Genomic DNA, 15,158 nt, shown 5'->3' with positions numbered 1-15,158 from the left:
GGGCCTAGGCCATTAAGTGATTTGTAGACTAGTAACAGTATTTTAAAATCTATTCTATGACACACTGGCAACCAGTGTAAGGACTTAGGAAATCTTGTTGTGGCTGCATGTTACTTACCAAATTCTTTGGCCTTTGTTGATGTTGTGTCCTGGATGCATAGCAGCACCAGCAGCAAGGTGGCAACTGCCACAGCACAACGCATGCTTCACTTCTCTCAAACTGTCACAGGTCACTCTAAAATTGGAAAATATACTTTAACAGTAACGTTAACAGGTAGCACAGGCTTATAATTCACAAGATTTCAATTTTGTTCTCTTTGGTGACACCGATGGCGATGAATGGTAATTGCAGGTGAGATCCAAACCGTGTTCCATAACGTGACATTAGTCAGTTTGTTCGGCCATAGTAACCACCCCTAATGCTAGCAGAGACCGGAAGAAAGTAGCTTGTTATCCTACTTCACACAAGAGTTGTCGGGAACCTACAGTAACCTACAGAGTGAGTCTATTGTGTTAGCTCTGCCCACTCTGTGTCACCATGCACAGACACCAAGTTGCTAAATGCTGCAATAGAGCTCAGGCACGTGACTTTTTGTGACGTAATTTGCCCCGGAAGTAAGTTCCGCATTCATTTTCTCCATAGACATTTCGATAAATCCATATATAACGAGTTTTAAGGCTGTTCTTGCTTAAACCGAACGGGGGTCATGTCCCAGCTCTTTTAACACGTTGAGTGCCATAGCCGAGATATCTCGTCTTACATAATCCAACGCTTGAGTGCCAGAGCCGAGATATCTCGTCTTACATAAACATTTTTTTTTTGACGGTGGGACATCAATCAACAACTTTTACGTCTTCTATATCACTATTGGAGCAAGAGAATGTGTATAATCTATTTTACCGACCACTAAGTGGCGACAGTTCTCTCCAGACAGAGACAGAGACAAAGCCACAGCCACGGGACCCGTGGACCAAAAGCAGCCGCCTCCCGCGGAAATGGCTTGGCGATTTTACAGTCAGAAACGAACGAGCCTCATTCTCATACTGTAGGCGGGGACGCTTCGCGCTGCTGCGGTGGGGGGTTCCAGAAATGGACTGGGTGAGCAGCATAAAGCCTAGAGTCGCACGGGGGTTCATCGGGGCTCTCAAACCCAAGAGACAGTGAGACCTATCCACACTCGCTGCCAGGGAGAGTCGCTGCTCAAACTCCCAGCAGCAGAGCACTGCGCAGCACAGACGGAGGGAGGAGTTTGGAGACACACACACACTCTCTCTCTCTCTCTCTGAGAGAGAGAGAGAGAGAGAGAGAGAGAGAGATCGAGAGAGAGAGAGAGAGAGATCGAGAGAGAGAGAGAGAGAGAGAGAGAGGAGAGAGAGAGAGAGAGAGGAGAGAGAGAGAGAGAGAGAGAGAGAGAGAGAGAGAGAGAGAGCGCACAGAGTGGGAGACAAGGGCACCCATAATCACAGGCACGTGAGGTGGTTCTAAAAATCCATTTATCTCCAAACTCTCTGAAAATCTCTGAAACCATGCTGTACTCAACGGCTAATATCTACATAACTACTAACTCTGCAAACTAACTCTTTTAGACAGAGAAAGCACACATTCTATTAGTTATTTTTAGATGATTGGTGTTCACGAATTCTTAACAGAAAATAATCCTCGGCTCTTGTAAAATGAGCCAGAATCCTCAAAAAAAAACCTGGCACAACTTACCTACAGGATTGAAAAAATGGCTGGCACTCAATGTGTTAACATGCACTAGCTATATTTTTAAACCTTTCTAAATGATATAGCCATCTAAAGTAAAAAAAAAAAAAAAAGCTTTTTACTTTATGCCAGAAGAGTGCCTTGGATCTTTCTTCTTTTTTGAGCCTTTGTGATCCTCACCAAAGAGCACCTTCACCACACCAGTGTTGGACTTCCGAGCACTCTGGACCTATTTTCTTCCTCCTGATCATGGGTTGGCTTGGTTCCAGCCTTAAAACTCATTATATAAGGTTTTATGGAAATGTCTATGGAGAAAGTGAATGCGGAACTTACTTATGGTCACGTGACTTTTGAGCTCTATAGTCAAAATGCAAAGGCTTCCATCAAGGGGCCATAGGCTCAATCACCATTGTGTTAAGTCACTATCAAGATAGATAGTGACTTTTCACAGATATTATTTTAGATGGAAATCTTTGAGATTATAACTTAAAAGTTATTATGACTTAAAAGTCAACCCTGCTCTCCATGCCAAAGAAGATCAGGAGCATAATCAGTGCCTTCTTTTTACTTAAAACTACTCTGAGTAGTCTATGCCATTTCTCTATCTTGAATAAAGAAAATATATTTACTTGATTACATAGTTAATAATTAAAATATATTTTTTTTATTCAATCCAGTTATTTACCCAGTGGACCTCAGATGAGTCAATTCCATTATTGTAAAATATATCAAAGAAAAAGAGGACTTACCAAAGAGCGTTGTTCTGTTGGTTTCCCGTTCGGTCTGTGTGTCGTCTCTTTCACCTCACCCACATTTATACTCACCGCTCACCCCCTTCGGGCACCGGCGGCGTTCGGCCCCCGGCCCTCAGCAAAATGTGGCCCTTGGTGAAAAGTAAACTTGACCCCTGGTCTAGACAATGTTTGCTGGGATGCTTCCATGTGACAGGAGGAGCAAACATTTGTTACCTGGAAGGATGATGCTAGAGGCCATGCAGGAAGCCAGGGAGGTGCTATAGGCCTTGTAGTCTAGGGAAAATAAGGTTTGACCTTAAACTAATTGCAACAGAATTTATTTTCACATTTTTATGTTTATATTGATGCCCGAAACACTATATTAAAAATCCCAGAAAATCCCATTAGTGGAAATATGTTAAAATTACATTTTTTCAAAATGGCTGCCATTATTAAAATGTTGGCCATATCTTGACTCCAACTAGACCTAGAATTACAAATTTGGTGTCTATTTCCACATTTTTGGGGGCAAGGAATCCACAGAAATGGTTGTTGAGTCTCTAAGTAGAACAGATTTTTATTTTCTCATGTAAGTATGTAGTCGTAATACAACATGTCATTTCTCACAATGTTAGCTACAACTTCATATTTGTTAATCATACACATTTTGGGTGATACCCATTACCCTTGAGCATATTGAAGTGCTTGCCATTGAAAAAAAAAGTTTGTTGAATTTATTCCCTCACAGTGTCTCTAAAAGTGTCTGGAAATACATCAAAAATGAGCACATCTATCTATCTAAGGGAGCTAGGGCTCTGTTTGTTTGTCTGTTTGTCTGTCCGTCCCACTGATGACATCATCTCGAGCAATTGTGATGCCATCAGTGATGTCACTCGAGCAATTGTGATGTCATCAGTGATGTCATAAATCCTTCCTGGCTCACCCTATATAAGTGGAAGCAGTGCACACGCAAGCATCCAGTCCCATAAAACACCACCAGCAAGCATCCAGTCTGTCCATAAGACGAAAAAGCAGCTCCTGCTGGTATATCAGTTGTGTGACCCCACAGACCTGCAGCGTAGGACCGAAGAGATACAAACTCCCCAGGTGGCTATTAATCACTCAGCCTCCCTCTCCATCTAACATCAACTCCACCAGTACCTCATCCACTCTACAACAGTGAGGCAACAGGCAAGTAACTACTACTTTTGTTTGTGAATATACTGATTCCTACTTGTATTGTTGTGAGATGCCTCGCAACAAAAAACAGAATCAGATGATGAAAAAGCTACATGCTGCAAAGAAACCTGAACCTGCTTTGAATCCCTTAGTTTTAGCTATGCAATGTTCTAAGCAGACTGGATGGCATGCAGCAGAAGCAGATGATAGAACGCTCATCCATAAGAGACTTGAGACTTGACTTGGACTTGTGACCAAAGACGTGAGACTTGACTTGGAGTATAGCTAAAAGACTTCAGCCTTGACTTGGGCACTCTAGCTCAAAGCCTTGAGACTTGCCCGGCCACGACCCATTGCTGTGCAGCAGCTATAATTGTCTATTTATGTTTGTTTATTGTTTATTTGCACAAAGAAAATGAATAACAACAGATAGTACCTTAGAAAGTATCTTAATTAGCTATTATTAAGCTATACCTATTAGTAAGCTATTAGCTAACTAGTAAGTGCTTATTAAGCTAGCCTACTTTGAATGGTAACACACAAAGACTGTCATTGGTAACAGACGATAAATGGCGGTCAACTTATCCATAACCTTCGGATATGGAGAATACTTAGCCTACCTGTCCACTCGTCTGCATGTTTGAGCTACAACTTGCGCTGTGCCTTGCCAAAATCAAATTACCTCCAATGCGAAGCAGCTGCTTATGCGAGCTGCAGGGCTAGCTCAGCGAGCTGCAAGGCAGGCGAACTCGCGTAGCGTGCATGATGCCTAGTGGATTAAGATCCTACTTGATATCTTTGAGTTTTGCTATAAGTTGTACCATGTTAATGAGAATCACACACCTGTGGCATTCTCAATCCTCCCATAGGACATGGATGAAAGGCCAGGGGGTCTCTGATTTCGGATATTGATGTGTCCAACTGCTGCTATGTCACAGCTATCAGAGGTACTGGTTTGGCTCTCTGTGCCCTGTACTACGAAGCTAGTTTAATGCCTTATCCGAGTAAGTTTGAGTTTAAACCTGGTTTAGCCGTACTACAAAGCAAGTTAACTTTCAATCACCATGGCAACTGACGCTGCAAAGCTAACCTGGTCGCGACCAGGTTAGCTTCAGAGGATAAGATCAAAATCCATGACAGACCCATATAATCGGCTCTCTGGAGTCACTCACCATTCATATAAGATCGCCATATGAAAAATAGATTGCAGTCAACTGAGAATATAACAAGAAAAACATTTGTGGCTCTGTAGGCTACATAATTAAATTAAGCCTACTTACCACTTTATGTCTTAACAGCTCAACGATGCGTGGAGAAATATGATCACTATTAATCACCGCGGCGCATATCATGAATGGACCCTCAAATGGAGTGAGGGTGATATTCTCCTACATGCCAGAAAAGCCTATACATATAATATAGATATGGGATAAATATGGATAGCCCCAATACTAAATATGCAGGCTATTCTTGCATCTTTCAGCTGGAACTGTGTCCTGTAGGCTGTATGCCAATATATGAGCAAAAATAGGCTAGTTTTTATCAATGATAATATGCCCGCATCGTCTCAATTCAGTTCAGCAGTTTTCTCTTTTATAGTAGGCTATTAGGCTTTATACTAGGCTATTTTATATATGAATTATTCGATCAGTGCAACCACACACATGAGTGATATAGAGATCATTATTCATTGAGCATGCGTTTCTAAATCTATGGTCTAAATAGGCTTACAGATTGTGGAAATGTATAGACTGAGACTGCTGTATTAATGTATGCAGCTGTATCAGACAGAAATCGCTGATCAAAGTAGCCTAAATCAAATGACTGATGTGAATACAAGCTGCTGCTTTAGACAGCCCTTCAGCAGACTATCCAACGCGGATTTTCATTCTGACATTAAATCGCGGATACATTAAATATCCGCTAAAACTCTGATCATGCACTGGCTTTCATGGAACGAGGAAATGGGTGTGGGCGTGGATCAACTCAGCTGTTCATAATGTGATTGGCCAGCGCACCTCTTTCGCGTGGACGCGCGCCTGTGCACGAGCGAAAAACGTGCGCGTGCACAGGCAGATCCCAGGTCCACTTACCTAGTAAAAAACCAGCGTCGTAGTATCAGTTAACTAGATAGCTTTGATCCTGTTCAGTCAAACCAGATCAAAGGGACTTATCGCGGATCTGTTAAACTAGTTTCGTAGTACAGGGCTCAGGTGTAACTCCAGCTACCATAACATGGAATGTGTTGTGGCCATCAATGGTTCTGATGTTATGGTCCAATAAGTGGGCGGGGGGTGTGTGTGCCACGATTGTGATGTCACGATTGTCATGTATCAGTGATGTCACTCGAGCAATTGTGATGTCATCAGTGATGTCACTCGAGCAATTGTGATGTCATCAGTGATGTAATAAATCCTTCTGTGGCGTTTTATGGCAGTTGGCATCCTTTATGTTGCATTACCGCCTGGCTGAGGCTTTATAAGTGGTTGGAGAAAAGTAGGGAGAAGAGCACAAGTGGTACGCTACATCATCTCCAGAGTAAGTGTTTATTGTTTATTTATGTTTGTTTATTGTTTATTTGCACAAAGAAAATGAATAACAGATAGTACAAGTATCTTAATAAGCTATAAGCTATACCTATTATAGGTAAGTGCTTATTAAGCTAGCCTACTTTGAATGGTAACAGACAATGACTGTCATTGGTAACAGACAATAAATGGCGGTCAACTTACCCATAACCTTCGGATATGGAGACTTACCTGTCCACTCGTCTGCATGTTTGAGCTACAACTTGCGCTGTGCCTTGCCCAAATCAAATTGCCTCCAATGCGAGACTCGTGAATGACATGACTATGAAGTTATGGTTTGCGATGGCTGTCTGAGGGAACAAGATGTGCATGAAAACTCACCCTTTTCCACTAACTATTAGAACATATTAGCCACACTTACATTTTTTATGTTTTGTTTTGTTATGTTACAGTATGTTTGTAGGTAGAGCTTTTCCCTAGCCCCACCCCTTTCCTGACCACACCCCCTCCCACCTCCCACATACACTCCCCCCCGATACACCTGTCCATGCCCCCTACCCACCTCTCGAATCCAGACTCTCTACTGACCTTCCTATCCCTATCAACGGACTCTTTTCCCTAGCCCCGCCCCCTCCATTGAGCCGACCCGGATCAGATCCACTCCAAAATGTAATGGATTCTTCCTTGGCCCACGCTAGACCCTTCTACCAAGTTTCATGAAAATCGGCCCAGTAGTTTTGCCGTAATCCTCCTGCTAACAGACAAACGGTCAGACAAACGGCACCGAAAACATCACCTCCTTTGTGGAGACAATGCCAATTTTGAGAATGTTCCACTACTGGGATTTTCTGGGATTTTCAGTATGTTAAATTGGAAGGTTTCAAGAGCTGAATACAACACAAATAATTTCTGTTGCAATTTGTTTGAGGTTGGGTCATTTTTTCTCACAGATTCCCTAGACTAAGTTGGGACAGTAGACCCTTCTCACGGGGTCTTTTTTGTCGAAAAGGCAGGGTTAACACAGGTGCAAGCAAAACACTAATGAGGGCTTCACATTTCCACGATTAGAATTTGGAAACCCTCATTAGTGTTTTGCTTGCACCTGTGTTTATTAGACAATTATTTGTTCATGATTGTAAAGCCACAGCACAGTGAAGAGGATATTAATGTGAAGATTAGCCTCTTCATTTTGCTCTCAGAGTGCATCAGATTCATGCATTTTACTTTAAAATGTACAACATTTCTTTGTCCAGCACAGCCCCCCCTAGAAACCCCCCAGTCAGACTAATATTTTTATCCTGCTGGTGCCACCCCTGTTGGCACCAGCGCCTATGAGTGAGTGAGAAACGGAATCTGAGAAACTGAATAATGACATAATAACAGTATACTCCTAATGTTAATTTAGAATGAGATATTCCTCTAAATGGCTAAAAAACATCCAAACATCCAAAAAAGTAAAATTTTCACAGTCCCTTCCTTGCAGCACCCCCTACTTAAAAACAGTTCCAGTGTCCCTGGTGGTGACTGGTCAGCCATTCATTTTTCCATAGACATTTTGTAAAATACCTTTAAAAATTGTATTTGCTTGGTCAAACAAAGCGATTCAGTTATATTTAGAATCAGCATTTTACTTGGACAATTCTTTTTTTTAGTTTTTATCTTGTTTTCCCCCTTCTTGTGTCCGAGTGTAATGTTCGGGGGGAGGGGGGGAGGGACGGGTAGGGGGGGCCCTGGGAGCTTCAGTGCCCAGGGGCCCCTGGGGGTGTTAATCTGGCTCTGCGGGTCCTACATGTAAAACCTGTTCAGTGCAGTGCTCCGCCATGTGATGACAATCTTCCAACACTAGATTGTGTGTGTGTGTGTGTGTGTGTGTGTGTGTGTGTGTGGGGTGAGGCTGTATAAAAACGGAGCGGTGACATGACTCAAGCCTCTTCCACCTGTGACATTCCACCTGTGACATCTCCAGTTTCATCTCCACATCTCCATCTCCATTTAACCCCACCAGGTCTTGAGACTTTTGCACCAACTCTCTTATTTCACTCGGCACTTCACGTCCTACATCACCAGGATGCCTCTGCAATTTGAACTGTGTCCTGGTAGAATGATTGGCGGCTCCCACCCGTGCTTCATCATTGCTGAAATTGGACAGAACCACCAAGGAGACATTGAGATTGCCAAGAAAATGATCAAGATGGCAAAGGTAAGCTGGTGGAGGGGAGAGAGAGGTGTCTGTTTAGAAGCTATACCAGTGCTGTTGTTTCACCACCTTTTCCTCACCTCTCCTATCTGATCCTCTCCTCTCATGTGTTCTGTATCATCTCAGGACTGTGGTGCTGACTGTGCCAAGTTCCAGAAGAGTGAACTGGAGCACAAGTTCAGCAGGCGAGCCCTGGAGCGGCCCTACAACTCCAAACACTCCTGGGGGAAAACCTACGGGGACCACAAACGCCATTTGGAGTTCAGCCATGAGCAGTACAGGGAGATGCAAAAGTATGCAAATGAGATTGGCATTTCCCTCACTGCCTCTGGGATGGACGAGGTAAGACAGATTTTTTATTTTTTATTTTTTATTTTTTTTAAGCAAGAAAGAATACTTCATTGCATTCTTCTAAAAGATTCATGGAACAGCAATACTATATATACAGTGTATATATATATATATATGTGTGTGTGTGTGTGTGTGTGTGTGTGTGTGTGTGTGTGTGTGTGTGTGTGTGTGTGTGTGTGTGTGTGTGTGTGTGTGTTATTCCATAATTCCCACAGATGGCCATGGAGTTTCTCGATGAGCTCGATGTGCCTTTCTTCAAAGTTGCCTCCTGTGATGCCAACAACTTCCCCTATCTTGAGAGAACTGCAAAAAAAGGTATGAGGCACCATGTATCAATGCTTCAATCATTATTCCATTCTTTATGAAAGTTACATCGTTTTTTTCCTTTGGAAAATAAATAATTTCTTAATCCTCTTGGAGGAAATTTCAAAAATATATTCTGTAGAAGTATCCCAACCAATAGTCCTATTTTTTTAGTGCATTGATTCTACTTTACTCTACAATTAGGGCACAAACTATTTGACAACACATATAGGAGTATAAAAGTAGCTGAACTTACCTTCAGTTACACCGGTTGCTGGAAAAGTATTGTGTCGTTTGAAATAATCAAAAATGCGAAACTGCTTCTGAGAGTTTTTGTTCTCCTGAAAACATTTGAGACCAGACGGCAGACTAAATAGGGAGTCTTGGGTTCGGTGATGCTTGGGTGCATAGACACACCCACTGTAGGCGTGGTGAGTAAAGTAGGCGAGGTGAGGACTAGGCAGTGTTGAGGAGTAGTGAACTACATGTAGTTTAACTACGTATAGTTGAACCACTCAAACTACAATTTTGGGAAATAAAATGGAAGCAATGAATATATATATATATATATATATATATATATATATATATATATATATATATATATATATATATATATATATATATATATATATATATATATATATACATATATATATATATATGATTCTTACCCTAACCTTAATCATTCCTAGTCAAGTCTTTACTGCTTATTTGTCTGACAAAACAAAACCAAGAGGAACACAGATTTGTTTGCAATAAAAATATAGCATTGAATGTATTGGGTGACAATAAACTCAATTGAGAGTTTTTGCTGGCATTGTGCTTTTTGTAGGCTATTATATTTGATTTCATATGTACCTTCACATTGTTAATTTAATGTTTTTTTTCTTTGTTCTTTTTTTTACAAAGTATTTTGAACCAGTGGTGGAAATGTGGGGAACGGGTGGGAACGGAGTTAGAGTAAACATTGAGAGGGAACAGTAATAACAAGAGGGGAACGGCATTCCTCCTCAGGTTCCCCTTCAAAATGGCTTGCAATGCAGTGGAGAGCAGAGCAGAGCAGTAGAGAGCAGAGCAGTGGACAGCAGAGCAGAGCAGTAGAGAGCAGAACAGAGCAGTGGACAGCAGAGCAGTAGCGAGCAGAGCAGAGCAGTAGAGAGCAGAGCAGTGGAGAGCAGAGCAGTGGACAGCTCAGTTAGTTCTCACTCCGGAAAGCCGACACAACATGACAATACCAAAAAAGGTGTTCTGTTGACTCAGATTCTGCACAACAAAAACGACACTCATCTGTCTGAGCAATACCCCAAATATTTAACATTTTTCTAGTTGATAAAAATTATGAACTTATTTTGAACTAAAAAGATATTAGAAATGTGTGTTGTTTTATATAATAACTTGAACACTAAATTCCACGGTATGGCACAATCAAAAGTGTCCTCTAATCCAATCGGATTAAAGGAGGGGCAAAAACAAACAAAACAAAACAAGGGATGGCTAAAGTAACTAAACTAAAAGTAACTAATGGTGAAGAGCTGGGTCTCGAGGATTGTTTTGAAAGTGTCCACCATGAGCTTTGAGGGATGCCCTAAGCTGTAACTAAAAGAAAAATGAAGTGTCGGGTAGGTCATAGCTGCCTTTAAGGTCCTGAAATGATTTGAGACCATCATTGTTGTAAATGTCACCCAATGTACACCCAATACATGGATGCCTTTCCTTTCCCAGTGTGAAAACATTGCCTATGCCCAATAAGTAATAATAATAATTTATTACAATAACTTCTGTCATAATGATGTTGAAAACTTGGCACGCAAATTCAGTACAACCTATAGGCTATGACAAAGTCCCTGCATCAAATATCGTTCACCACTGCTGCCTGCTTAGTCGCTATTTTTTTTTTTACTTTTTATTGACAGATTATCAAATATTTGCATTGTGTATCCAGAGTATCCAGACATTGCATATATGAACTCTCAGGATTACCTATACATTGTCGTTTACTCTTGATATACTGTCATAGAATTTTGTTTTGAAAAGAGTATATACGAAGAAAAGAAAAGACAAAACCACAACAGCCATCCAAAAAAGTAAAATCTAATGGGTGTTATATATTGAACCCATCTTGAGGTAAATTGTTCTAATCTATCGTTGACAAATGCAGTTAGTTTTTCCATCTTGTAGATATCCATCGTAATATTCATCCATTCTTTCAAATTAGGGCTTTGTCACAAAATTCCTAATGACTGACAAGATATTAAATAATGACAAGTGGACTTTTGATAACATACAGTGGGTGTCCAACTTTGAACACGACACAAGTGTTTTTATCGGACAGAAGTTTGCAGCGTTTTCTTTCTTCTTCCTTTGGTGGCCCCCATTTTGAAAACACCTTTGCTTCTTCTCTCTCTCTGTTGGCTCCTTCTATTTCTCCTCTTCCTGCTCTCTATCTGCCCCCTCCTTTCTTTCTTTCTTTCCGTCTGTCTGGGGCAGGCCGTCCCATGGTGGTGTCCAGCGGGATGCAGTCCATGGAGACGATGCGTCGGGTCTACCAGATGGTGAAGCAGCACAACCAGAACTTCACCATCCTGCAGTGTACCAGCACCTATCCCCTGGACCCTGAGCATGTCAACCTCAAAGTTATCACGGTGAGATGAATAGAATTTAATAGAATGTGTCACCTGCAAAAGTGAGGGGCTTGGGATCACCTGAACCGCTTCAACTGACTCCTCTAAATGTGGAGGAGCAGTTAGCTTAACTCCAAAGTCGCACCAGATCACTGAGCTCCTCACCTCCTCACATGATCGCCTTCTTCCATATGACCATTATGAGGGCTGCAAAAAGACTACCCAATAAATCAAGCTTTGTGGCTCAGCTGTGTGTGAATGGGTGAATGTAGGCCAGTAAAGTGCTTTGGATAAAAACACTATATATATCAAATGCAAACCAATCCAGTCCAGTCTCTTCACCATTCACCAACACAGTCCAACACATTGCCGCTGCCCCTAACCAGTGGTCAATCTCACTATTATTATTTTTTTACCTTTATTTAACCAGATAAAAAGCATTGAGATAGAAATCTCTTTTACAATGCTGACCTGGCCAAGAAGGCACCAACAACTATATGTCAGGGCATGACAAAGACAGTATTTACAGTCCAAACACACTGCTTGCTAGCGGAGCTCGCAAAGGTAGTGAGCACACTCACCAAATAAGAATAAAAATTCAGGTGCACGGCACAAAAGTAATAGTCAATAAACAAGGAATGCCAGCACGCAATGAATTTCCTTTCAAGGTTTTATTCCATCATCGAGACCTTACAACGGACGTTTCAGCCAACAGGCCTTCTTCAGCGTTGTGATGCATAAGGCGGAAATCACAATTATATACCGGTAGCATCCGGAAACACAATCAATTAAGCCAACAAATTAAGCAAAACGTTTATTTCCAAATACACCACGAAACAGTACTATAGGAAACAAATACAACTATTATTACATAGAAGATATGTGAAACATAAAGCAGATGCTTTGGAAGCTCTTAATGCTGCATATGAAGTAGTAAGCTCCATACAAGCAGAAAAAAGGCCCGTGCTTCCCCGTTTTTTTCTGCTTGTATGGAGCTTACTACTTCATATGCAGCATTAAGAGCTTCCAAAGCATCCAAAGCATCTGCTTTATGTTTCACATATCTTATATCAGTTTGGAGGCCTGGCTTCAGTTCTCAGCAGTTCTCACTATGGCCTATGATAAATTGGGTTCTAATAAATAGGTTATTCCTTGGCCCCTGCTATGCTAACTTCCACCAAGTTTCATAAAAATCGGAAACAATCCAACAGACGGATAAACCGCACCGAAAACACACACTACAGACAAGCAATAGTGAGCAATAGTTTATTTTTTACCCACTCTCTCTTCTCCCAAAGGAATACCAGAGGGAATTCCCGGACATCCCCATCGGATATTCTGGACACGAGCGGGGAATCTACATATCTGTGGCCGCTGTGGCGATGGGGGCAAAGGTCGTCGAGCGCCACGTAACTTTGGACAAGACCTGGAAGGGAAATGACCACGAGGCGTCCCTGGAGCCCGCGGAGCTGGCTGAGCTGGTCCGATCCATCCGGCTGGTGGAGACCGCGATGGGAACGCCCACCAAGCTAATGCTACCCTGTGAGAAGACCTGCCATGACAAGGTGGGTCCACTTTAGTATTTCATTACATTTTGTGTTACTATATCAAATTGTCCCCCTGCGCCTGCTCACATTCTCCCAGCCGGTCGGGCAAGAGAGCAGGGATGATGTAGTTTTGTAGGCCAATTAACCCAGAAGTGATGCACTTTCTGGTTCCCTTGTCGGGCAGTCAATGGGATTTCTGAGTGGAGTTATCAGTTAGCCTCCACAGTCCCTTGTCTAAACACTAGTGAGGTAAATATTATTGATATTATTAATATTAAGCTGAGAAGCAGTTCCAGGGACTTCCAGTCATAATATATTAATTATATGATTATTAAAGCAACTCGGAGCAAGATTTTCGATTGTTATTAAACAGTCTAAAGTTAACATTGACGCCTCACATCTTACCTATAATAGTAGATGAGACCAAAGCCGAGTGAATGTCTTGATGATTATAGAGTCTGTGTGCGGGCCGGCCAGATCCGGAAGTGAAACAAAACGGTTTACGGCAGCCACTTCGGCCATAACCACAAAATTGCTTCCAAACAAACTATTAGAATATAACGAGAGAGGTTCGCGAGAGTAGAAAGCCCCTTGAAGTAGCGAGGAAAGCTGTTTTGGGTCTGTTGCTATGGCCGTAAACCATTTCGCTCTGCCTAGCAACGGTTTACAGCTGCCATAAACCATTTCGCTCTGCCAAACAAATATTAGTTATTAAACCATCTGTGGTTTTGGTTCTCTCTTCTCCATTTCTTTTCCAGCTGGGCAAGTCAGTGGTTGCCAAGGTGGCCATCACCAAAGGCTCGGTGCTGAGCCTGGACATGTTTGCGGTGAAGGTGGGCGAGCCGAGGGGCATCGCTCCAGAAGAGATGCATCACCTGGTGGGCAAGAAGGTCTGTGTGGACGTGGAGGAAGACGACAGCATCACAGCTGCCATGATAGAATAAGGGTCTGCCATGAGGGTTGGGCGAGAGACGCAGCCAGAGAGAGAGAGTGAGAGAGAGAGAGACAGTGGAGGCACAGCAGCAACACACACACACACATACACACACACACACACACACACACACACACACACACACACACACACACACATACAAGACCACATGCGCACATACACAGTACATGGGAGGATTGAATTTGTTTTTCTGTTACTTTAATTTAATGTTTTCATAATTTAATTGATGGTTATTCTGTTGTTATATATACTTTGGCAATATTGTTTAGTGAACTGTCATGCTAATAAAGCCCCTTCAATTGAAATTGAGAGTCTTTTTCAAGGACGCAATGAGTAAAGCACAAGCTATATAAAAATGCATTACAAACATTCCAGTGCAAAAAATATATGAAATCACATGAAAATCACAGGTTCAGACAAACAACAAGACTACGAGAAGCATTGTGCAATCCCCACAAAATCCCTGGACGTCTCCATAGATTTCCTGCCTCACTGTTCTATGTGGTGTGTGTGTGTGTGTGTGTGTGTGTGTGTGTGGGTGTGGGTGTGTGTGTGTGTGTGTGTGTGTGTGTGTGTGTGTGTGTGTGTGTGTGTGTGTGTGTGTGTGTGTGTGTGTGTGTGTGTGTGTGAGATACCATACAGCAGTGGTTCTCAAACTCTTTCACCTCAAGGACCCCTAAGACAAATTAGACCGCGGTCTCCCATCTGATAAGACTTTCAGCTTTTAGATGTTTTTAGATGTGTATGAAACCCATGAAGAAAATAGTCTGTCATGTTGTTACTTATGGATCAATCTGAGCTAGGGCTCTGTCTGTTTGTCTGTCTGTCCCACTGATTACATCAGTGATGTCATAAATCCACTCACTCACACACACACACACACACACACACACACACACACACACACACACACACACACACACACACACACACACACACACACACACACACACACACACACACACACACACAAAGTCTCAGTGATGATGTCATCAGGGATGTGATAAGTTGTGACATCACTGATTACATCAG

General features: G+C 42.1%; 1 protein-coding gene across 1 annotated transcript; it reads left to right on the top strand.

Moving 5' to 3' along the window:
• Nucleotides 1–8,101: 8,101 nt before the first annotated feature.
• Nucleotides 8,102–14,417, top strand: LOC310778967 (N-acetylneuraminate-9-phosphate synthase-like). Its single transcript, XM_083639440.1, has 6 exons — nt 8,102–8,349; nt 8,473–8,688; nt 8,913–9,012; nt 11,491–11,645; nt 12,923–13,189; nt 13,930–14,417. Exons 1-6 carry the CDS (start codon nt 8,218–8,220, stop codon nt 14,113–14,115), a joined length of 1,056 nt encoding a protein of 351 aa, XP_083495566.1. The 5' UTR covers nt 8,102–8,217; the 3' UTR covers nt 14,116–14,417.
• Nucleotides 14,418–15,158: the final 741 nt, after the last annotated feature.

The sequence above is a fragment of the Poromitra crassiceps genome (assembly GCF_964638095.1).
Source record: "Poromitra crassiceps genome assembly, chromosome: 6".
Lineage (NCBI taxonomy): Eukaryota > Metazoa > Chordata > Actinopteri > Beryciformes > Melamphaidae > Poromitra > Poromitra crassiceps.
The sequence above is the reverse complement of the archived record's forward strand: the minus strand, read 5'-3'. Positions and strand labels throughout refer to the sequence as shown.